General features: G+C 43.5%; 3 protein-coding genes and 1 long non-coding RNA gene across 6 annotated transcripts; 2 read left to right on the forward strand and 2 right to left on the reverse strand.

Moving 5' to 3' along the window:
* Positions 1 to 270: 270 nt before the first annotated feature.
* On the reverse strand, positions 271 to 2,851 carry LOC105837364 (dolichyl-diphosphooligosaccharide--protein glycosyltransferase subunit 1). Its single transcript, XM_012682085.3, has one exon. It carries the CDS (start codon positions 2,713 to 2,715, stop codon positions 898 to 900), a length of 1,818 nt encoding a protein of 605 aa, XP_012537539.2. The 5' UTR covers positions 2,716 to 2,851; the 3' UTR covers positions 271 to 897.
* Positions 2,852 to 3,779: 928 nt separating this feature from the next.
* Positions 3,780 to 10,138, forward strand: LOC105835659 (CCHC-type zinc finger protein CG3800). Of its 2 annotated transcripts, none has more exons than XM_036289131.1 (3): positions 3,780 to 3,937; positions 5,975 to 6,220; positions 6,343 to 10,137. In XM_036289131.1, exons 2-3 carry the CDS (start codon positions 5,987 to 5,989, stop codon positions 6,565 to 6,567), a joined length of 459 nt encoding a protein of 152 aa, XP_036145024.1. In that variant the 5' UTR covers positions 3,780 to 3,937; positions 5,975 to 5,986; the 3' UTR covers positions 6,568 to 10,137. The 2 variants fall into 2 exon arrangements, with proteins under 2 accessions (XP_036145024.1, XP_036145023.1); XM_036289130.1 differs by lacking the exon at positions 3,780 to 3,937 and adding an exon at positions 4,598 to 4,710 and having other exon boundaries at positions 6,343 to 10,138.
* Positions 10,139 to 10,435: 297 nt separating this feature from the next.
* Positions 10,436 to 23,508, forward strand: LOC105835658 (protein bicaudal D). 2 transcript variants are annotated; one of them, XM_012679131.3, is made up of 8 exons: positions 10,436 to 12,216; positions 12,820 to 12,960; positions 13,038 to 13,874; positions 14,302 to 14,448; positions 14,696 to 14,728; positions 15,497 to 15,932; positions 16,264 to 16,518; positions 17,233 to 23,508. In XM_012679131.3, exons 1-8 carry the CDS (start codon positions 12,004 to 12,006, stop codon positions 17,511 to 17,513), a joined length of 2,343 nt encoding a protein of 780 aa, XP_012534585.1. In that variant the 5' UTR covers positions 10,436 to 12,003; the 3' UTR covers positions 17,514 to 23,508. The 2 variants fall into 2 exon arrangements, with proteins under 2 accessions (XP_012534585.1, XP_012534586.1); XM_012679132.3 differs by lacking the exon at positions 14,696 to 14,728.
* Positions 14,028 to 14,405, reverse strand: LOC114254267. Its single transcript, XR_003625641.1, has 2 exons — positions 14,265 to 14,405; positions 14,028 to 14,160 (listed from the first exon to the last, which is right to left on the reverse strand). It is a non-coding gene; the product is annotated as an uncharacterized LOC114254267 (long non-coding RNA).
* Positions 23,509 to 24,015: the final 507 nt, after the last annotated feature.

Here is a 24,015-nt window from a genome sequence, read left to right on the forward strand (position 1 = left end):
ACAAAAAAATTGAGCAATTAATAATTCTTACAGATGTGACATCTCAAAAGATTACCTAAGATCCAAAAATTTCAAAGATTGTTTTATTATTACATTTCAGTATCTAGATATGTAAAAAAATTTAAGTACAGTTTCTCTTATCGAAAATTTATTGAATTTCTTAACCTAATTTTTTTTGTAAACGATTATCCGTTCTGTAACGTAAAAGCATTAGGTATATAAAATTTATACTCATATTTTTGTAAAGAGAAATGAAATAGATATGGATTCTTTGTTTTTTTTTAAATTCTGTATTACTGTATTTAATTCTGTAATATATAAACTGTAATTACTAGATTCGTTGCAAGTTGCAACTGGAAATGTTCTTCAAGCTTTGTGAGAATTTAATTAACTGTACTTGACTTCATGTAAACCTATATATTATTTACATATTTTTGTAAAAAATGTTACAGATATAGGATAATATCGCTTCTCTTTCACAAATTTTTATTCAGATTAGACAACGCTTGTGAAGATATAACAGAGAGAGGAGATAGATAGATAGATAGATAGATAGACAGATAGATAGATAGATAGATAGATAGATAGATAGATAGATAGATAGATAGATAGAGAGAGAGAGAGAGAGAATATAACGAAAACGTTTTCGTTTATATATATATATTTTTTTTCTCTATATATATATATATTTATTATAAATCTTAATTTATAAATCTTAATCTATATGCAGATATAAGAAATTCTTTATGACTCGCTGCACGCTTATGAAAGTATGGAATCCTTTGTTCATACTCGCGAAATATATCAACAGGTTGCGAGGTTTGTTACTGTATATTGCAAATGCACACCCGTCGTTGCTCTCGAAAATTCTAAGTTTCATCCATGCGACCGGAGCGATTACCGGAGCGACTTGACGATCGTGTTTATCTTCTCGATGCAGTCCTCCTTCTTCCTCGAGATCGTCATCTCCATGTCGATGAACTGCTGGCGGCTGATCTTGCCCGGGATCAGTTTCTCCAAGTACAACGACTGTAGCTGACCGTACACCTCCTTGAGGTAACGATCGCACTTCTGTAGCTCCTGGATGCGATCGTACACGTCGCCGGATTCGCTCTTTATCTTCTGCGCGATCTCGTTCATCGAGTTGTTTGCCGTCTTGTAATCCTGATTAATGCTCTTTATCGCGGACAGGAAGCCATTCGTGTCCTTGGACTGCTTCAGGTACGACAGCTGCTCCTCGAGATTGCAGTAGGTCGCGGTTCTGCGGTCCTGAATGGCGAGCACCTTCTCACACTGCCCGGCGATCCTCAGCTTGCTCTCCGACGCCTCGTCCTTGTCGATGGAGAAGTCGCATCTTACGTACACTATCACCGCGAGGAACATCAGCCAGAGTGCGACCACGATCATCAGTGGCTCCTGCAGCATCAGCAGACGCGGGAACGTGTATCTCAGGCGGAAGCTCTGGATGTGATTCTCCACGAGATTCCTCTTAGTCACGGAGATGATCGGGCGCCCGGTGACATCCAGATACGTGTAGTGCAGGGAGTCCGGTAGCCGGGTCGCAGGATATGGCAGCTCGAGCTTGATGTTCCTTGCGCCCTCCGGCAGAATGATCTTCAACACCATCTCGTCCACGATCATGTCGTCGAAGATGTGATCCAACAGTCTCATCTCCAGGGCGAACTCGTCCCCGGAGTGGAAGAGGTACTCGTAGCTAGGTACGTTGTACCCGATCGTGTAGCGAGTTTTCCAGCCGCCGAACAGCGGAAACCTCGGTCGCAGGTTCAGCTCCACCGAGTCCTTCTTGACGCGGGTGTGCGACGTGGAGATGTTGCCGATCTCGTCGCGGTAGTAGATATCGGAGGCCGCCGCCGGCAGGATGGTGTCGAAGCTCTGGATGCTCGCCTGTCCCGACTTGGACTCGCGCGCGTACTCGTAGCGCGAGAACGAGCCCTTCAGCAGCGCCCCAGTGTGCAGAAGATCGATGTGCTCCTCAACGGCGATGTTGCCCCAGTGAGAGATCTCAAGTACCCGCTCGAGACTGGTCACGGTGAGAAACTTGTTGTTGTTCTCAAAGTGCACCACCATCTCCTCATAGGCGAACGCCGGCTGCGCCTCATACGGTCCATACGCTAGCATCGAGCCGGTCTGCGAGACCGGTTTGATCTTGGTGTAACTCTCGAGGTTGCGGGTAGGCAAAGCGACATAGGTGGTTTGCTTGGCGACGCTGTACGGCAAGCAGGCATACAAGTTCCCCGTATACCTGACCAGCTGCTTCTCCTGTTGGGTGATCTGCTTGGGATGCGGCATCAGCTCGTGCGTGAATATCGTCTCAAGTTCGATGGTGAGGGTGCGACGGGGCGCGAGATGGTTGCCGAGATCGACGGAGTAGAAGACTCGATTGGGGTGCGCCGCCACCTTGGCCTCCGTCACCTTCAGGCCCAACTTGCCGGGCTCGACATGCGCCGCCACGTAACTGACAGACCGGGTCTGCGCGTCGTCCAGGCAGAAGTGAAAATTCGAAACGCCCCGGTCCTTACCGCTGTTGTCCAGCACCACCCGCGTGGTGATCTTGGTCAGCTGGGACTGTAGGTCGATGTGCCGCTCGACGTTCCTGACGACCAGATCCGGGTTAACGAGGTCGGCGGCCGCGGAGCAGCCACCCAGGTAGAGCGCGAGAGCGCAGATTAGCGCGCCCGCGGGAACGCGAGACATCGTCGATGTAACTCCTCAGCGTAATGGAAATCCCTGTCCCCGATAGGGAACGAAATAGCAACTCTCTGCGTTATCCACTCGCCGGTACGCGGCGACACGGTTAGCGCATAACAAAATACGTGGCGTTCGTCTATGGCGCCGGTCGGTCGCGCGCATGTCAGCAGGCCTGTTCTTTTTAGTCTTCCGACTCTCCTTGGTCAAAATTTTTTTTCCTTTAACCCGGATCTGCAATAGGTGTAGTAAGCCTTATGCCATAAGAAACTGACCAATTATAATTGAATGTGAGAAGAATAAACAAATATAATTGGTTAATTCCTTATGGCTTAAGCCTTATTACACCTATTGTAGATCCGACCTAAATCTCGCCAATTTCTAATCGCAAAACTTAAAACTGATTATTCCCCCAGCTAAATTTTTTACACATTACTTTAATTAAACGTGTTATCATTAATTATTAATTAAGAAATGTATTACATTTTTCATATAAATACATTACAATTTGTGGACAAGAAAAGCAAAATAGAATCTTTTTAATTCATCGATTAGTCAGTGCAATTAAATTTAAGCTTTGCAGTTGAATCAATTTAATCCGTCAATCGATTAATTTTTTAAATAATTAAAAACAGCGAAACCTTCTTTCTTAATTGTGAAAAGTTGAGCTAAAGTTTAACTAAAAAGAACAGACGCGATAGATGTCCTTAATTATCATATTTTGTCTTGTAGAAGAAATTAAATATGTTGTTATCAGACTTTTTTAGTTTATTTCCTACGAAGCTGTAAAAGCAGCTTCTAAGCAACCAGATTGTACAATTTCGCTCTTAAAAGTATTATAATAAATAATATTATCTGCTCCAATATTATCTGATCAAATACTGGGTGTAGCTAGTGCAGTTGCAACTCATCGCCAATCAGATAATGCCATCGGCTTAGCAAGCGTGTCCGATTGGTCGAGGCCGCCACGCCAGGCGACCACTCAAAAAACGTTTCCACACGCAATAGCGGACAGGTTGGCGCCATCTTCGAGGAACTAGTCGCGGTGTCGTTGCTACCCATTCTACATATCCACATCCTTTTTGTAGCCAATGGTCACCGCGAGCCGTCCGCTCGAGTGTCGGTCCGAGTTGGTCTCTGAGTTTTTCCACGGAAAACACCGTTTGTCTGTGGACCCGCTACCATCGTCCTAGACGTTCGTGCGAAGTGGTGATCAATTTCAACGAAGCAAGTAAGTGGAACAACGTAATACGGGACTGCACGATTGGTTGTTCCGGCCATCGTGCTGCGTGCTGCGTGCCGCGTGAAGACGTGCACGGCACGCGGGCGCACCGCCGCGCCGCCGGAAGACCTCGGGGGAGCGAAACCGCTCATCATCGCCGTAACGGCCGTTCGGACGGCGCAATTTCGGCACGTGGTCGCCGTTCCGTAGAACGACCTGGCCCCGCGGCACGCGTTCTCCCGCTGGAAAATTCGCATGGCGCGAGAGAGAGAAAGAAAGAGAGAGAGAGAGGGGGAGGGAGGATCTCCGGCAGCGAAATCGCGCCGGAACGCGCGCGGCGGCGGCGGTGGCGATGATGGCGATGGCAGCGTCCCCGGCCCGCTTCCGTCGTCGATGACGACGGGACGCGCGGGGGGCGGCATCGCCATCATCGCCATCGGGGCGATCTTTCCTCCGTGCTTGGCGCAAAAAAAGCGCCCCGCGCGCGCGGCGTCGCTCCCGGGATGCCATCTTCGCGCCGCACCGTACCCGCGCGGCGTACGTGCGTCGTACATGCGTATGTAAGTACGTATATACGTCGTACGCATACACAGACACCGGCGGCGACGGCGCGCGGCTGGCGTAGTGGGGGTGAGCAGAGCACGGGAGGAGAGAGAAAGAAAGAGAGAGAGAGAGAGAGAGAGCGTGCGCGCGCGCGCGCGGACGGCGGACCGAGCCAGCCACGTTGTACGGAGCCGCGCCGCGGGATCGGAGGTGCATTTCGTCGAGCGAGTGGAGCAGTGGTAAAGGGAAAAACCGGGGAAAATTCGCGCGTACGGCCCTCGCGCTATTCCACCATTTCGCGGTAACGGCGCCGGGACGCGCTATACGTCGCGCGCGTTCAACGAGACGCCACCATCGTCGGCGCGACCTCGTGCACGCGCTCGCACGCAACGGAGCCGCGGCGCGGCTCCGCCGCCCGCCATTGCCGACTAGGAGCGCGGACGGTGTTGCCCGCGGCGCGGGCACACGCGGAGCACGTGCCGCACGCGCTCTCGCCCCCGTGATCGAGAGCCATGATTCTCGAGTATTCCGTACCGTCGATCGCTGGCAGGGCGGGAAAAAATGCCGTCTTATCTCGGTCCGCCTTGCGTACCCGTGCGCCGCCACCGCCGCCGCCGTCGTCGCGACCGCCACCGCTTCGATCCGGCCGGCGCCATGCGGCGCGACGGTGCAGCGCAGTGCAGCGCGCGGTGCGAGTTTCCCCGTCTCCTGTGCTCCGAGCAGCTTCCTGCCCGCGCCAACTCCGCCGTAAACGCCCCATCGTCTCGTTAAATTTCTTCCCTCACGAGTAAAGTTGACCCGTGTGTTGCAACCTCCTTCCCTCCCCCTCCCCCTCCCTCTCCCCCCCGCCTCTCTTGCTCTCGTTGTTCAGGGGACATCTGCGCGCGGCAGATTCGCCGGATAGAATGCTAACGACTCCCTCGCTCTCGCGCGATCCTTTGTCCCCTTCCGAGACAGACGCAGACGGAATCGCCGCGGACGGCGAGCGTGCACACGCTGACTAGGTGTTTTTCCCCTCCCGAGACTGATAAGCGCCAGCTCGGGAGTCCCTCGCGAAGTAAAACGCGAACGCTGATTTTTTCGCCTCAGTTAATTGTAAGGTTGTTGTTGTTGGATTGTTAACATGGCGCGGCACATATCGCGATACAACATTTAAATATTAAATGCGTAATGTGGAATTAAATGCGTCGTCGATGTCGAAGCTCATTCGTTACAATTTGTAATTTTTTAGTTGACCGCAAAGAAAAGGGAATTAGAAAAATCAAAATCCCAATTAAAAGTTACAAAATTTTAACAATTCGAAGCATTCCCACTGGATGATTTTGTTTTTCGGGTTGTGCGGTCATTCATTGCGGTCATGACAAATGAGCGATATTCCGTTGTGTCTTAGAGATAACGAGAGAACGATGAGCAACGGGGTTGAACGATCTCTCGGAGCAGCGTGCGGAGACGTTGTGCGTGTCTATCTGTATAATACATGTGTGTGTTTGTGTACAATTACAGGTTCTTACAAGAATGAGTTCGAGCGCGTGTTACAAATGTAACCGTATGGGCCACTTTGCGCGGGAGTGCCCACAAGGTGGAGGCAGGGGAGACCGCGGACGCGACAGGGACGGCGGCTTCGGGCGAGGCCGAGAGAAGTGCTTCAAATGCAACCAATTTGGACACTTTGCGCGTGAGTGCAAGGAGGATCAGGACCTTTGCTATCGCTGCAATGGTGTCGGTCACATTGCGAAAGACTGTCAGCAGGTTAGTCCGCGATTGGGATGATCCTCTCCCGCTTCAGGGTTACCCGCCGACTTACCGGTGGCTGGACCTCTGCATGATACCTGAAAGGGCATGCCCTGAGAGAGAATGTTTGTGTTCGACAGGGACCGGAGTTGAGTTGTTACAATTGCAACAAGACTGGTCACATGGCGCGCAGCTGCCCGGAGGGCGGCAATGATTCCGGCCGCTTTGCGATGCAGAGCTGCTATAACTGCAACAAGACGGGCCACATCGCCCGCAACTGCACCGAGGCCGGTGGCAAGACTTGCTACATTTGCGGCAAGACTGGTCACATAAGCCGCGAATGCGACCAGGACGACAGGAAGTAGGAGATAACCGGAATCCGTGCCGCTCGCTTAACGTTAACGATAAGCCGTTTACCGTCGCGCGCGCCACTACCGGGTATTGTAGCTAGGTAGGGATGTGTGGACGTTTTGTCTCGTTGACACGTACAATTCGCGGACAATTTGCAAAATGGACGCGTTGAGGACGCGTCGACATTGTCGACCGACGCCGCCGAGAACGTCGGCACAGTCGATAATGCCCCATTCGCCGGCATTGCCATTCGTTGTCGTCGTCGTCGTCGTCGTCGTTGTCGTAATAATCGTTTACATCTCACCGTGCTCCACTCCCGGAGGCCACCACCCAGCAGCCCCTCCTCGCCCTTATTCCTAATCTCCTTCCCCTCTCTGCCCACCGTTGTTCTCTTCACAAGAATTTTTTTTTCTTCTTAAACGATGCCTTTAAGTTTTTATTGCTGTTACACACCGACACCAACCTACACGTACATTTGCTACTACGTGTGAATGAGAGCGGGATTCATCCTACGAATAACACGTCTGACATTTACACGTATATGATACATACACACCACACACACATACAACACACACATTCATATACCACGCATACACACAACCTATGTAATAATATTATAAACATTCTATTGAATTAGAGTAGAGACATGAATCCTCTGTCCCCTGACTTTCAAACTGTCTTGTACGCGCATTGTTTTCTGATGCAAGATGTATGGATTCTTGGGAAAGTTCACGCGTAGCTTCGCCGAGATTTGCTGCGCGTGCATGCGTGGATGGTTTCGCGCGACGTAAATGTAATATTAAAAAAAAAAAAGAAAAAAAGAGCAAGTGGAGGATAAGACTATTCTCTACACGCACCTTCGATTCCACCCTCTCGCATTTGTACGAATATACAAAGTAAATTTTACAATACGACTGCTACGATTGACAAATAAGAATAATTTAAAAAAATGGGCCGTTGACAGAGAGAAACGTCTTCGCCATTGACACGGATTTTCATGTACGGGTCATGTACAAAGCACACGAGCCATACATCGCACTACCTCGCATCCATGCATCTTGCATTCTCCGGTCCTCCCTCTCGAACTCTCTAGCCGACACATATGAATGGACAAACGAAGGAAAAAAAAGAATTAGAAAAAAAGGATTCAGAAATGAACGGGAAAATGAAAGAAAAAAATAGTATGCGAGAACACATGCCGGCCCTGAATGCATAAAAATAAGATTTAGTAACGCTAATTTTTAATGTGTAAGGATGTAATGAGGATCTTACTGAGCTGTTGATAACTGCGTGTCACTCTTTTTGCGTTCTTTTGTTTCTTTTCCTGTTTTTTTTTTCTTTTCCTTTTTATACACCAGACTCGTCTAGTTTTTTCGTATATAGGTACGGACAAAAGCGGAAGTATAGCTGTAGGATTGTCAGTGTTTACAGGTTTATATGCAATTATACTCATATCCTCCGACTTCGACGAAGTTAGGGCGAAAGAAAGAGACGTGTGTGCGCTTTCTACGGCTTTTTCCGAGCGTAATAAGAAGGAATGCGTTGCGATTAATACCAAGTAAGATACGTCCGAAATGGTCGCTACATCGACATATGTATGTATATATACATATAAACACCGTGGTCTGTACAAGTTGACACATTTTGTACGTACAATCAATAATTGTTAAACGACAAGATATAGGATTCAATATTGTTCATATTATCGTCGGTCTACTGATAGGCCCGCGATGAGAGAGGAGCCCGCAGGAGGAAGTGTACCAATACACCTTACTATATCCTTACATGTTGCTGAAAATACTTCGTTACTAGGTATATGTATATATATATTGCGCATATGTGTATACATATATTTATGCATATGTGCAGGAGCTGTATTTTGTACTGTAAAAAGCTAGCTTATACTCTGGTCGTTGCTGGTGACTATAATTCCGACGAAATACGATGAATGATGATTCTCCTTTGTATTTCCACGAGACAAATTATATTTTTCATGTGTATAGAGTATATACTCTAGGGGTCGATACTCTCTTCTTTTTGTCCTAACTCATAAGTTGTAGGAACAAAATTTTTGTAGATGCGGTCGAAGAAGAAAAAAAAATTGATTCGAGGAAAGAAGGATTAAGGCTATTCCCCCCCAGTCGCATGCTCAGGGGACGACCACTTACTCTCGACGCGAGTACAAAGCGATTTTTCTTACTATAAACGAAGGGAAAAAAGGAGAGGTGCGCGAGCGCGCGCATCGAAAACGCGACGAAAATTTACCTACGTTATAGCGGAAGCTGCGACACCCTCGTCCTCCGATCGCGCCAGTAATATCTCATCAAGTGAAAGACGCAACGCGAGCAACGCAAATTAGGATAAGGTTGCGATTAGAATCCCGGACTACTTTTTTGGAACTTTACCCGGACCATTGTTCACGCCAAGTAGTAGTAGCAGCAGCAGCAACAGCGCGGTACACGCAGTATCAATTCGATCGTCCGCGGACGGCGAGTCCTTTGTTCGAGCCCGGGAAAATCGGCGGATCGTCGCGCGGATGTCGCGCGCGAACCTGGACGGGAACTCCGGGAGGGCGACGCGCGACTCCGCGCGCCTGCGATCCGTAACGCTTTTCGCGGGCTTCCGTGGTTCTACCAGCAGCGACAATTGTGTATTAACGTTCAGAAGCCAGGCGTGCCTGACTATCTCGATGGAAGAAAAAAAAAGGCCTGGGCCGCGTCCGACTTCCCGGGAGCGTTCCCGGGACGGCGGCGCACCTGGAAGCAGATTTCTTATTCTAGTAACCCAGGTGTCCTGCAAAACAATTTTATACACTTCAAACACACACACATTGTTCGGGACTTGATAAAAAAAAAAAAAAAAAGAAGAAGCCGGATCTCATTGCGTAGTTTCAGTGTGCTAGTGCTCACGACGAGACTTGGAGAGGATCAAACAAATTGTACTTCGCTCTGTATTGGAACCTTTCGCGCGGATCTCCGGCGCTGGTCAACGCACGCACGGACGGACCAAGTATTCTGGACGAACGTGAACAGTCTAAGACGAACGTCCGATAGCGTATCGAGATATCTTCCGCGTTTGATCTTTGATAAATAATGGTTCTGATTATTGAGTAAATTGGACTTAACGGTCGATGGATTTGACGAACCCTCCACTTCTCGTTCCGACAATCGGGGGAGAAGCGTAGGATGAAATGTAATCCTCTGGTGTCTCGATACCTCGGACGTCGTTGGACTTTTACACATCTCTTATATACTATCTGGTTGGGAATTACTTGAGAATATACATCGTGCATGAGTAAAGAGCAATAGAGTCTGATAGACAGCCGATTCCCTCCGCGACACCGGTCTCTGTGGTTCGTTGGCAGCGTCGGAGGTCCAAACGAGCATACGAATAATTATTATAAAGAGTAATATTTAAAGAAAAAAAAAACGAGTGCGATTAGGGCACCTGCGCTTTTGTCTCTGCTACAAGACTTACGTACGAATATTGTAAAGAATACGACTGTTACAGTGTATGAATCTAATTCGACCGGCGGCGCACGCCGGGTCCACGGCTCGACTTATATATTAATCTATTAATACTTAAAAAAAAAGAAGAAACGAGAGAGTGAGAGAGAAGAAAGAAAGAAGGAAGAAGACAAGGAGGAAGAAGAGGAAAAAAACAAAGTAATAAAAGGATTGTGGAGTATTCGAAGTTATGTTTTTAAACTGAATTTTTGAAATAGAATGTGTACGGAGAGGCAAAGGAATGGTCTTCTTTTCTTTCTTCGTTCGCTTCCTGGAAAGTTCCCTCTTGAAGTTCCTTACTTAAGTCTCTTGAAGTCCCATCCTTAAAGAATTTTAATTCTCAACGAAATACGACCGGTTTCGCTCCATTGTCAATCTATGTCTCCCTGCTGGATGCGGAATATTTTAAAGATTTTTTGTAACATGTGTGAAAGGACCGGAAACGAAACCGATAGATCAGGGCATCCAGCATCCCTTTGCTGAACATCGGCAGGTATACGTTGACATTTGTGGAGGACAATGGAACGTCGCAATTGCGAATTGAATGGTGACTTTTTTTTCTTTCGGTTCTTCGTATTCTGCTTAAATATCTCGCGTATCATTCGAATTAATTCACGCTTTGTGATTTCAGGGACGAGGACGATCTACCTGCGTGGACGCACAGTTCACTGCCCATAAAAAGAGAAATTACGTAATTACGTGCCGACGCACGCATGCTCCGCTGCGGATTCACGCACAATCTGCGTGTCAATGTAAAATGCGTAAATGGCCTCGCCGAGGACCGATTAACTCGATTAATTAGCAGACGCCCGGGATGATAACGAATTTTGCGTATTGGAAATTTCTGAAAGAGAAAGTTCGAGTGATTAACGTGCCTTAATTGCTTCCGATAATTGCCGCGATACGTAATTCTAGATTAACTTAATGAGATCACTCGTAATACCGCGAATGGAATTATATATTGTTAAGGTTTCAGAGTGAAAATTCGCGACGTATAATCTCGCACAGGTTTTTACTGCGTATAGGTAGGGAAAGTACAGGTAAATTGACGTAACCAATTGTAAAAGTTAAATTCGTCGATTAAATTTTGACCACGATTCTCCGCAGTTCGGTCGTTTACTACACCTCGCAACTACGCATTACATATTTTTATCCGCATAGATAAAATTATGAATGAGCGGGTGCAGAGGAGGCAAGTGAATGGATGATCGAGCGCCTATGGTGCCTATGGTGCCCCTAGAAGAAATAAAAATAAACCGCGTGCGGCATCGTCATCCACGTGTCTCGGTGAGGAAACTACGAGCACTGCGGAGAAAATCTATTATCGATACGCACGGAAGAAGTGAAGAGGAGGAAGGTAGGGAGAAAGAGAGAAAGGTGATCGAGTCTGGCCTCTAGTGGCGCCGGAGCATGAACGCGCGGAACGTCGAAACGCGCGTTAAAAAGCAGAACGCGCGGAACGCGCATCCGGTTGTCGCGTGATTCTCTCGCCCGCGGCCCGAAGTCGCCCCCCCCCTCCTCCCCATGGTCGCCGTTATCGTCACCGCCGTCGCGTCTGTCAAAATCGGCCCGGAGCAGAGAGAGTGTCACTCGCTCGGTGACGTGACGGTCAGCGAGATGGTGGCTCTCGTTTCGCGGATGTAGGATGTAGGAAAAGCCGGAGCAGAGAAGGAGAAGAGCAGCACCTCGCGCGCGTACCTCGTCGAGGACAGGGAGGTAAAAGGAGAATTTAGGAAATCCTTCGGCGAGGAATTAACCGAAGGATGCGTTCGCACTCGGGACGGGCGACCACAACGACCGGCGTCCACCTGCGATAACGACGAGGTGCTGGAGGTGGTGGCGAGGAGCGGGAGGAGGACACGAGGAGTTAGCAGCGTCGGAGGGGAGATCAGCAACGTCCTCGTCCTCGTCGTCGTCGTCGTCGTCATCGCACAGGCAGCAATGGCCGCTACCGTCGACGGGGTCAAGCTCGAGGAGCTGAGGACCGAGATCGAACGCCTGTCGCGCGAGCTCGACTTGGCCTCCACCGAGAAGATACAGTCGGCGCAGTACGGGCTCGCGTTGCTCGAGGAGAAGTCGGCCCTGCAGCAGCGGTGCAACGACCTCGAGGCGCTCTACGAGAACACGAAGCACGAGCTGGAGATCACGCAGGAGGTTAGTCGTCCGAGGGATTGTTGTGTCAAACTCCATGGAGTTTGACACTCGCTCGACACGCCCGTGAAAGCGTGAGAGATAATTTATTCCGCGCTGTTGCGACAGCGTTTGAATCGGCGCCGTTTAATGTGTAATGACGTGTAAATAAGGCGTGGGTGAAGTTTTATTGGCGCATGTGGACACGAAGCGTACGCGAATAGGTACGCGAAAGAAATAACGATCGGTGTAGAACAGGTAAGGAGAAACAGGTAGGGTTCGACCGTGTTAATTTGATTGCAGGTGGAACGTGGAGTGACTCATTCGGCGTGCCCGCCTGTCTCCGGCCAATCAATGTACAGATATCTATATTTAGTTATCTGATCTGGAACACAGTTTTTTGAGAAAATGTTCTCGCGCTATAAGTTCTAGTTTTTTTTTTTTTAATTTGAAATGGAAAGAAGGAAAATTCAGTAAGAAGCTTAAATAATCGTTATTATTATTATCTGAGCACTTGTCACACAAGCAACTTTTGCTCGTTATTCTTAGCAATGAGTGACAGAGCGAATAAATTATTGTTATCAGTGATTAGCAATGAATAAAGTGCATATTTTGTTGTTACTTTAGGCGCTAGCAAAATTCCAAACGACTACGAAAATAACGGCGAAGAGCGGCATCGAGCAGGAGGAGAGTCTTCTTAACGAGAGCGCCGCTCGGGAGACATCTTTGCAGACGCAGATCATCGAATTAGAAAATGAAACAAAACAGGTTTGTATTGAGATAGCTATTATTAATAATTATATCGACATAGGAATACATCTTGACGTGTCACAAATTGTTTTTAGCTGCGACATGAATTGGAGCGAGTGGAGGCGGAGCGCGATCACGCGTTGCAGGAGCGCGAGGAGGTCGGGAAAGATCATCAGCAGGCAGAGACGGAGCGCAAGTCGTTACGGACAGAGCTGCGGGAGTGCAGGTTCCGCGAGACTCGTCTGTTGCAGGACTACTCCGAGCTGGAGGACGAAAATATCTCGTTACAGAAACAGGTATCCGGCCTGCGGTCCAGCCAGGTGGAGTTCGAGGGTGCCAAACACGAGATTCGTCGGCTCACGGAGGAGGTTGAGCTGCTGAACAGCCAGGTGGAAGAGCTGACGAATCTGAAGAAGATAGCGGAGAAGCAGATGGAGGAGGCGTTGGAGTCCCTGCAGGCCGAGCGCGAGGCCAAGTACGCTTTGAAGAAAGAATTAGATCAGAGGATCAACAGCGAGTCGATCTACAACCTGAGCAATCTCGCACTCTCCATTCGCGGCATCACGGAGGATCAGACGATATGTAGCGACGGCGAGGACGACTCGCCCGCGCTACGTAGAATCGAGGCGGACTTGAAAACGCAGGAACCGGGCACGTCCGCGACCGACAAGCAGGTTGACTTGTTCTCCGAGATTCATCTGAACGAACTGAAGAAACTAGAGAAACAGCTGGAGCTCGCTGAAACCGAGAAGGCCCATCTGACGCAAAACCTTCGCGAGTCGCAGTACGCGGTAGAGAAGAGCCAGACGGAATTGCAATCGTTCGTTGCACGAATAGTGCAGCTGGCAGCGCATGTGCAATCGCTACATCATCTTCACTCGAAATTGCCGGAGAAGCAGAGCGAAGAGACGACGTTAGATAAACTTAATCAGGTATATAGGTTTTTTCATTTTTCGTTTCTCTAATTTCTCCAAATATAAACTCCCAAGTGAGACGAGTGACCGAGCCCAAAACATTTTTCATGTAACAATACATTTTTAATGTTAAAAATTATATTAAGATATAATAATATCAGTGCGTGAATATAATATTATATATATTTTTATTTATATCAATAGAGAATCTTTCAAACTATATTATAATAACGCAATAATTATTATAATTATACTATTCATTTATGGAGCAAACGGCTTGGCTGCTTGGAAATCGAAAGATAATCTGTAATTAAGATAGATCATTACCATCTGTAAATTAAGATGAAATAAACCAAAGTTAAATAATATGAAAAAAAACAAAAGCTAAAAATAAAAGTTTAATATTACTTTGTTATGAAACATGCTAATGATATTATTTTAATAGGCCGTTGTGCAATATCATCAATGGAGCACCATGTCCGCTCGCGAGATTACTCAATTGCAGAAGGATCTGTCCGAATTGGAGAATGGTTTAACCGTGTCCGACTCCACGCAGCAGCTAAGAACAGAGCTGACGAATCTGAGGAACAAGGTAGATATTTATTCGTATCTCGATGCGATTTCTTAAGATGTATATATATTTATTGTTGCAAATATATAGATCTTAAGAAACTCGCAACAAATGGTGAAGATGTAATTTAAATAATAAGACTTATAAAATATAGAAATATACGAGAAAGAAAGAACAAGAGTTTGTGGCAAGAATATGAGTGTATACGATACTGTCACAATTGTCGCGTAAAAACTATAGACTTTGAACAGAAATTGTGACGTTTCAGATACCCGAGTCAGAGAAGAGCCTTCGAGAAAAGGTTGGGTTACGTGTGGTCCCTTTGACGTATTTACCAGATATTTTAATAACAATAATTTGTCTTGTTGGCTCCTCTAATGATCCGTACAGTGATACTCGCTTCTCAATGTCCTAACAGTGTCTATACATAATATAATATATCGCTTCCTATCTATGGTACTTCTTCTCATGTATTTAACTGTACATATTTCCGAAGCTACTGACGAATTCACTCCATTAAACGTAGATCCACGTGTGAGAGTAATAACGTTAGCGAGCGCCGTAAAGATTCATACCATTCACATTTTCACACATGGATCATCTGACATCAGCGCATTTAAACGAATGTTCGAACTATCCAGTGCTCGAAAGAAATGAAATGTACGGATCGTATAAAATGCTATGCAACGTGGCTTTTGAGACAGAATGCGCTTAAAAACGACAAGTCAGAGGATCGCTCACTTTCCTTTTATCTAAATTTCGTGCGCATCTTCTAACGTCAGCATGTCGGTCGAAACTCGCCAAGGCCTGTTTTGCACGTTGCTCGAAGAGAAAGATCATCTCTGTCTATACATTTTTTCGCAAAATCTCTACACTACACTCGCAAAACTACGAATCGTGGACCCTAAAACTACTATCTAATTATTCAATACATACTATTCTGTAAACTCATCTCATGAACGAACTTCCGATAAACCCGCAATATCAGGCAAAACGTACCTAATGCGTTAATCGCGACCTAGTATCACGTTTGCGCTCATGCGTTTAATATTTTCCTCTCTTATTTCAGCTTCTGGACACGGAACAAAGAAGCATGCAACTCGAGTCGGACGTGTCCACTCTGTCGAAACTCACCGCGGAAGCCGGCGGTTTCCTCGATTCTGCTCAGAACGACTTGCAGAATCTATCCGACGAGCTCGCGCAGCTCTACCATCATGTGTGTACCGTTAATGGCGAGACGCCCTCGAGGGTGGTACTCGACCACGAGAAGTCGGAGATCGTGCCTGAGAAGGAGGAGGAGAACGGCAAGATGGATTGGTGCCGAACGCTATTCAAGACCGACATCAAGATTAAGGATCTGGAGAGTCTTAGCAAAGCGAAGGAGATTGCGAAACACATAGAAACTGCAATGGACCAAATAAAGCATCTCAGAAACGCCGTAGAACACACGATCGAGCTGTCCAAAGTCAAAGGAATACAATCCAATATTTGCAGCGTTTGCGAGGGTAAGTGTATCATACTGGATAAGGAAAAAAAAGTTTTTATTTTATAATATAGAGTACTTGGGCCGAATAAAATTCCTTAATTAATTTTATTTTTTAAAAAGTCTAATAAAGTTTTTAAAAAATGAAATTTTTTAAAACTGTATTTAATAATGTGTAAAAAAATTAAGTGATTTTAAAAACTCTAAAAAAATAAAAGTTTGAAAATTCTGTTTTTTTTTAAATTCTATTAAAGTTCTTAAAAGAATAAATCAAGTGGGCGTTATTTAGCCCAGATATCTCAGATGTAAGTGAATTTTGTCGATAATTTCTAATTTTAATTTGGTCTTTTTAGCGTCTGTCAATGAAAACAAGGCGGACGTGACAGACCTTCAAGAGCAAGTTATCAGATTAAAGGCTTTGCTGTCCGCTAAGCGGGAACAGATTGCCACGTTGCGAACGGTGCTTAAATCAAACAAAAATACGGCGGAAGTGGCGTTAACGAATCTGAAGAGCAAATACGAGAACGAAAAGAGTATTGTTAACGAGACAATGCTCAAACTGAGAAATGAGCTTAGAATGTTGAAAGAAAACGCTGCGACATTCTCGAGTGAGTATTTATATTTAATTTCTGTATCTTTTTCTGCCTATGTAATTAGCTGTCTTCAAATTAATGAAAGATTGCGTAGAAAATGCGTAGAAATTGCGTAGAAAAAAGAAATTTATAATTATATTATGATGGATTTTTATAATTATATTATAATATGATCCTATGAATCTTTACTAAACCTTCCCCTTTTCAAGATACTTTTACAAACCCTGCAATTTTTTAGTGAAATTCAATAATGTAACTCTTTTTTTCTATTTTGTCCCACTAACACATACCTACTAACGTAAAAAATTGATTGTTTTCAGTCTTTATGAACTCATTGCTGTTAATTCTATGGGGTACCGCGGTTGACTTTTCGAACTCTCTGATTTTCTGCCATAATTACTGCATTGCGTAAAGATTAGCAGCGTTACAAAATTTACGTACACGTCCATATAACATGTCTCTCTTAAGTGTCACTAGTCAAGCATTATTACGCGCTCGCTTAAGAACGTGATGCGGCAAACTATGTACCTGGTTTTTGGTTGATGCGTTTTTCTTTTCTGCTATAACTTTATTTATGTAAAGGTGCCTTACTGTCCCATTATAAAGTTCCTAGTTTCCGCTACATCTCCCGCGGGGGATTCCGATGCGCTTCCAATTCCAGTATCCCTCCATCTCCTTCGCTTGTCTCTACATTTCGTGTTAAACCCCCGCTAACCGTGCAATGTCTAGGTCTGCGTGCAATGTTCGCTGCACGTTGCGAAGAGTACGTGACGCAAGTGGACGAGCTTCAGCGGCAGCTTGCCGTGGCGGAGGACGACCGAAAGACGCTGAATCAGCTACTACGCCTGGCGGTGCAGCAGAAGCTCGGACTCACTATGAAGCTGGAGGAGCTCGAGGTCGACCGGGAGCTGCGCAATACCAGGAGACACGCCGCCGGCGCAAACGGACGCGGTAGGCCGCGACTGTCGCAACAGACGAACCGTCCCCATTTAGGCAGAGATTTCTTCTAGAAAATGATGAAGATGTGGAGTAAAATATTCTGAGAGAAGCGTGGATTTTAAGAACTTTTTCGAATTTTTCTACTCGTTGCCAGACCAGGCTCACTTTCGTCGCGAGTCTGGAGAACTCTAGTGAGTATACAATTGATTTCCTTCGTTAGAGAGAACATCTGCAGTCTCGTTTTATCCGTAATAAGTCGTTTCGTCGCGTTTAAATTCCGCGACGCGTATTTTTACAAAGGGATGGACGGACACGCATGAGTGTTTGAAAGAAAAAAATAAATAAAACGGAAGAGAAAAGAAAAGGGAAGGAAAACGACGACGCCGTCCTCACTGAAACGGGGGAGAATCGCGCTCGGTGAACGGGGAAGTAAGGGCTGCGTTTTGAAGGCTTTTCGAAATGTTCAGTTTCACATCCTTCCCATGGATTTTGCTCCATATCATAGAGTCTCTTTTAGAGAGCTCTGCCTTCTGTTACCACTATTGTTAGTAGAGGAATTTAGGAATACAAAAGAGAGTGTAGGATACACACACTTTCGTTGACGGAGTCACTGACACGACTGCGCGTTTAATGCGAGTTATACGTTCTGCGATGATGCGCGCGTTAGCCCTGTCAAACTGTTTTAAGTGCGTTAAATCGGCGCGAGCGTTCCATCGATATAGTCTCGTTTTTAAGTTTTAATAGTGGAAATGTGTTTCAGGTGTCGATTCGTCGAGCTATTATCGCTTTAGCACGCTTATTTATTAACGCTTTACGTATTCTTTAAACGATACGAGGGATATATTCCGTTGATGATCCGTTTAATGTAGCATAATAATCGTCTCTGGAACGTTTCGTGACAGGAAGCGTATGTTTAAAGGGATAACGCATGGTGTAAAAGAACGCTAAAGACCCGTTTTTAGGAAGACAGCGAAAGACAGGAATTTTATATCGCGTGCATAGAGACAATATTGAATATCGCGCCCGTGACCGGTAGCATTTATAATCAAAGTAGCGAGAGATGGAATGTCGTAGAGCAAGTAGAATTGAAAATTTTTAACAGTAGCCAAGAGTAAAATACACGATATAGGGACCCATCTTCCAAGTAGTACTACCATCTCACACCCACCACTTAGATGCATCAATAGTTCACCCGTGTTTACTTGTTTTACTTCAGCGATTTCTCTTCACCCGCGAGAGAAACCATTTTTCCGATCTTCAAAGACAGATTCTACATAAGATGTGCACAATGCGGATCGCAAACGCGGATGCAACAGCTAAACAAGTCTTAATAGTACATTGACGCTTCTCATAAGCTGTGTCGTATTCGCATTTGCATCTGACCTGCGTTTTGCGTACATATGTAGAATGCTCTTTACGCGTTGTCAAGTCACGGGAATATTTTAATGAACTGCACACGGAACGACTCGTGCCTCGTGTCTCGGAGACAAAGTAGTATTATAGAGAAGTATTGTACTTGAGAGACCAAGATAACAAGAATACCATTAGTTTCGACGTTACGAAAGGGAATTTTATAAACTTTAGATTTAGCGGATTGTATTTCTAGAGGCAGCGTATATATCTTCCTTTTCGAGTCGCGGAGTCGGTCGTTCCAGTTCCACGATATCCAACGCGTACTTTTCGTCATTGAAGATTGGTGCAAGTTATCTCATTGTTAACCGAAACGGAATTCGCGCGATAGCACGTCCTTTCGTTCGCGATTTTGTAGAAACGATAGGCCTAAACGGGCTCTAGTTCATTTACGTTGACTTCTTGGCAGCTTGTTAAATGTACACCTATTGATCATTAGAAGTTAACCATTATATTGAATTACTGTAATAGGTGCAGCTACTCTCGATGCAGGTTTTATCATTTGTTAAGTTATGTTTATTTATATATTTATGTATATGTTTTTTCTATTGCAACAAAGCACTTTGTGCAAGGCAATTTTAACATATTTGATGCATAATCATCGCTGATCTCGTTCGACGAGACCACGAAAAGGTTTTTTGTTTCAATAAAGGAGCGCACAGCAAAAGCTCTAATTACAGTTTTATTGATTATCGACTATCTTGTACTCTTTTATAGGAGGGTAATTATCATGATAAGTGTGCTCAGTGCAACTCGTAGAGTGCTCTTTTACTTTGATATGTTCTGTAGATACGTCGCACACATATACTTTTCTAATAATACATATATGTAACTTAAAGATTGCAAAACAAATTATTTTAATTAAACAATCAACCATGTAACTATTCGATTACGAGATTTTGAATATTTATTTTATATTAGTATTTTATGAATATTGTTATTATTATCATGTGATTTGTCGTGCGCACGACTAAAAGAACGTAATAGAGCATTCTGCAAATAAATTTGTATATATTATATACATTGCAAATGACGTCATGAATTGTCAGTCAATCAAATTTGTTATCACGGCTATTGTCTTTATTATCATCGCTCTTATTATCGACATTATATTGTAATTATATATTTATTATTATAATTATCGCCTGTCATCTTCTCGTCGCGGTAAGACGAACACCTAAAGAGAATTTTATCGATTGTTCGTCGACTATCAATTGATCAGTTGTCGCTATATTATATTCTATATCTTGTAATTATCGCGTCACCTGTGTCTACGACGTGAATCACAAATGGAGATACTATTTCCCGTTTTATACAATGCAACATCAATCATATTTTCTCCGTATTCCGGAATAAAACAATTTTTCTCAGATTTTTATTTTATTCACGATTTATTTCCTTATTTTTCGTACGTATCTTCTTTTATGTTTAAACGCAGACAGTGTACTGTTATTAGTTTACTTTATTTAGAGTCACTTGCACTAACTGTAACTAGCTTACTGTAATAACGATTCTTACCCCTTTCTAGATTGTCAAGCTAATTATACAAGTATCTCTCTACTTAAGACGGAGTTACGTTCCGTGATTTCGATTGTAAATCGAATTGATCGTACGTCGAATAGAATTTATATTTCATATAAATAAAACATTATTTGTACAAAATAATTATTTTATTACGAATACATAGATCTCTATTTAAAAAATATGACAAGACACAAAGTATTTTTATAATTCTTAATACAGTATTTGTTATAAAATTAATATTTAGCTTAAAATACAGAGATTGACTTTAACAAATGCTTAAAAAATATTTTTTTTTTTCTTAAAAATACAACTCTTAATATAAATATTTAATATTATAAACTTAATATTTAATTTAAATCACTGTAGTTAACGAGTGCTTAATCAGCTTCGTTATATTAGTCCTACTAGTTCATTTTTAGTCAATAGTGCCAGTAGTAAGTTGAAATAGTCATGAATAGAAGGATACCTGTATAATGCCTAGACGAGAAGAGAAGAAATGCTCGTTTAATCGATCTGATTTACATTGATGCAATTGACTCTGGATAGATAGTTAATTTTACTCGTTGAATCTTATTGTTAGTCGTTGAGAGAGTAAAAGAGGGAATTCCATGAGATTCGTACACACTTAGGCGCTAGACACAGGTCGGGCTAATTTGTGTCCACAAACCGAGCCAGTCTCAGACCACCGTCCCTTCCCTTCTCGCCTCGCGCCACCGTCGGGAACAAGCCGGGCAAAAGAGAAAAGATCCTTCCGTTTCTCGAGAAGCTGTCCTCACTATTTCTCACGAGAAATTTCGTCCTCGACTCTACCTAGCCGTCCGCGCTGCTCCACCCGACTGACACTAGCAATGCCAGAGATATATCGTAACTGTATAAATCTGTATTATAACTTACAAAAAAAATATTGTAATTCGGGGACTGTGCACAATTATCGATTCTTAATAACTATGTTGTATTAAATCGTATTCTGATAAATCATTAAAAAACAAGATTATTCTTAATAAGATTATGCGATTTCTATATTCTATAGTTAAAAGTTTTTCTGCTTCTTGATGTTTGAAATTATTACGATAATGAGGCACAATTTCCGAAAGTCGTTAAAAATTAACAAATTGAATTGACGAGTGTCCAGTCGTGGAGGCGCACACCTTTAATAACTTTTGCCAAAAATAATTCTGTCCTTTCGAGGGACCGCGACACGGTCTTTCTGTACATTTACGTCCTTCACGAAGTTCCTTCACGTCGTAAAAAGGGTTGTGTATCGGCGCCGAGAATTTCTATTTGCGCTATCTCGCCGATAATTGTCTTGAATCCTCTTTCAGAAAAAGATTCCTTGCTCCTTCACTTTTTGTATGTTATAATTATCGATCGACGTTTCATTTTAATAATCCACGTTACTGATTTTAAGTGCCTACCTATCTTTCATAAATTCCATGTAAAACGTATTTTCTGAAAAGGATCCTGAAGAGTACGCAACCGAGTTATTCGCCAAATTCACATTTAAGATTATTAAGCTAGAGAAAGAAAAAAAAAGACAGAGCTAACTTGAAACAGAGAAGTAATCTAGAGAGAAGACCAAAAAAAGAGTACATTGTGAACAATAATATCAGGATCTGTCCGCCAAAGATTGGTAAACGGAAATAGGGATGGCAGACAGATTTGCTCAAGGCTTCCACAAAAGCTCTCATTGCGTCCCGCCCGATGAGCTTCCCGACAGTGATGCGTTTAGATCATGATACGTGAGACTAGAAGTATGAGAGTGAGTGAGAGAGAGAGAGAGAGAGAGAGAGAGAAATGGGACTCGAATAAAGAGTCTGATTAGCTGTAACAACGTTAGGCTAAGAGATTAACCGACTGCATAATATGTGCTGAAATTATTATCTCTAGGAAAATTTGAAGGAAGAACTCTCGATGTATCGACGCGCGCACGAGACGTTCCGACAAATGTGTAACGTGCTGCAATCGGGTCCATGTTGCATTTAAACGAGATATTTTTACACTTTGTCATTCAGCCATTGGTATTTCCTGGCAATAAATTTATATAAGATACGAACTGGACGACGTTATCAGTGTATTTTATGGTATGTTGTGTATTCCGTATCTTTTTACTGCAGCCAGCTATTTCTAAAAGACTCACTGTTAATGTAATATATTTTATATGGCACTATAAATTATTTCTTCTATTCGTGAAATGTTTTTATAGATATATTAGATATTCGTATGTGTTTGCAAATTTACACACGTTCGATTGCAACTTTTTCGGTCATTGAGAAATCCATAAACTACGTTAAAAGATTGTATTAATTTTTTAAACGCATTATAATGAGATTATAATCATTGTATTAAATATTGCTTGTATTCCAGTATGAGATACGCATATAGCTCAATTAATTAATAATAATTTCATATCTTAAATCAGTTAGGTCCAATTAAAAATGTTAAATGCAATATTTTTACATGGACTTATGTAATAATTCTTTGACTGAAGACGTAGATTTGGTGTTGGATAATTGTATTGGCCAAAGTGCAGAGCGACAGATTTATTTACGCTCCGTTCCCAACTGCACAACGGGAATGATCTTTGTAACAAAATTTGGAGCATGGACCCAGAATATTGTACATACTGTAAATGCACTCTCTAGTGTTGCAGCTTATTAATAATACATTGTCTAAAACGTACCAACATCGCGGAGATTAGCACGACCGATTTATACATACATATAAAAATATTATCATAAACGTCAACGAGTATATTATATTTTCTCCGTAGCTACAATAGATCGTTAAACGTTAACATAGACACAATCCCGCAACCAGCCAACCGTCTACAAGTCTACAGCAACCTTCATGATTGTCTTCTTCTGCGTTTATGGAGAAATAATCAGTGCAGGGATGCCAGTCATTTTAAATTAGCTCGGAAGTAGCTGTTAAGTAGATGTTCAGTGATATTATTTGCAAGAATATATTTAAAGAATGGAACAGAGAGAAAAGGCAAAGAAAAAAGAGATGACAAAATGTGTATTCAAACCACACTCGTGGTACCTGGAGTTGACGTTATTAAACAATGGTACACTATACGTAGTAGAGATTCTTTTTGTAACATAAAGTGAAATATAATCATTTGTAACAGGATTGCAAATTAATTCTCTGCTCTTTTCCCTTCCTCTCTTCATCTTTTTGTTCTTCATTTATTTTTTTTCCTTTTATCTTTTACTATTATTTAAATATGCATATATTAATATATTTTTGAAGAAGATACTGATAATCAGAGCATTGTAAAAATTATTTTCTGCAATAGGCTGACAATTGCAGAAACTATCGAGTTTTTACAATACACAGAGCATTGTAAAAACTAAGTTTCTGCAATAGGCTGACAATTGCATAAACTATCGAGTTTTTACAATACACAAAGCATTGTAAAAACTAAGTTTCTGCAATAGGCTGACAATTGCATAAACTATCGAGTTTTTACAATACACAGAGCATTGTAAAAACTAAGTTTCTGCAATAGGCTGACAATTGCATAAACTATCGAGTTTTTACAATACACAGAGCATTGTAAAAACTAAGTTTCTGCAATAGGCTGACAATTGCATAAAATATCGAATTTTTACAATACACATATTTTTGCAATCAAAT

This window comes from Monomorium pharaonis, chromosome 6 (assembly GCF_013373865.1).
Source record: "Monomorium pharaonis isolate MP-MQ-018 chromosome 6, ASM1337386v2, whole genome shotgun sequence".
In the NCBI taxonomy this organism is placed as follows: domain Eukaryota; kingdom Metazoa; phylum Arthropoda; class Insecta; order Hymenoptera; family Formicidae; genus Monomorium; species Monomorium pharaonis.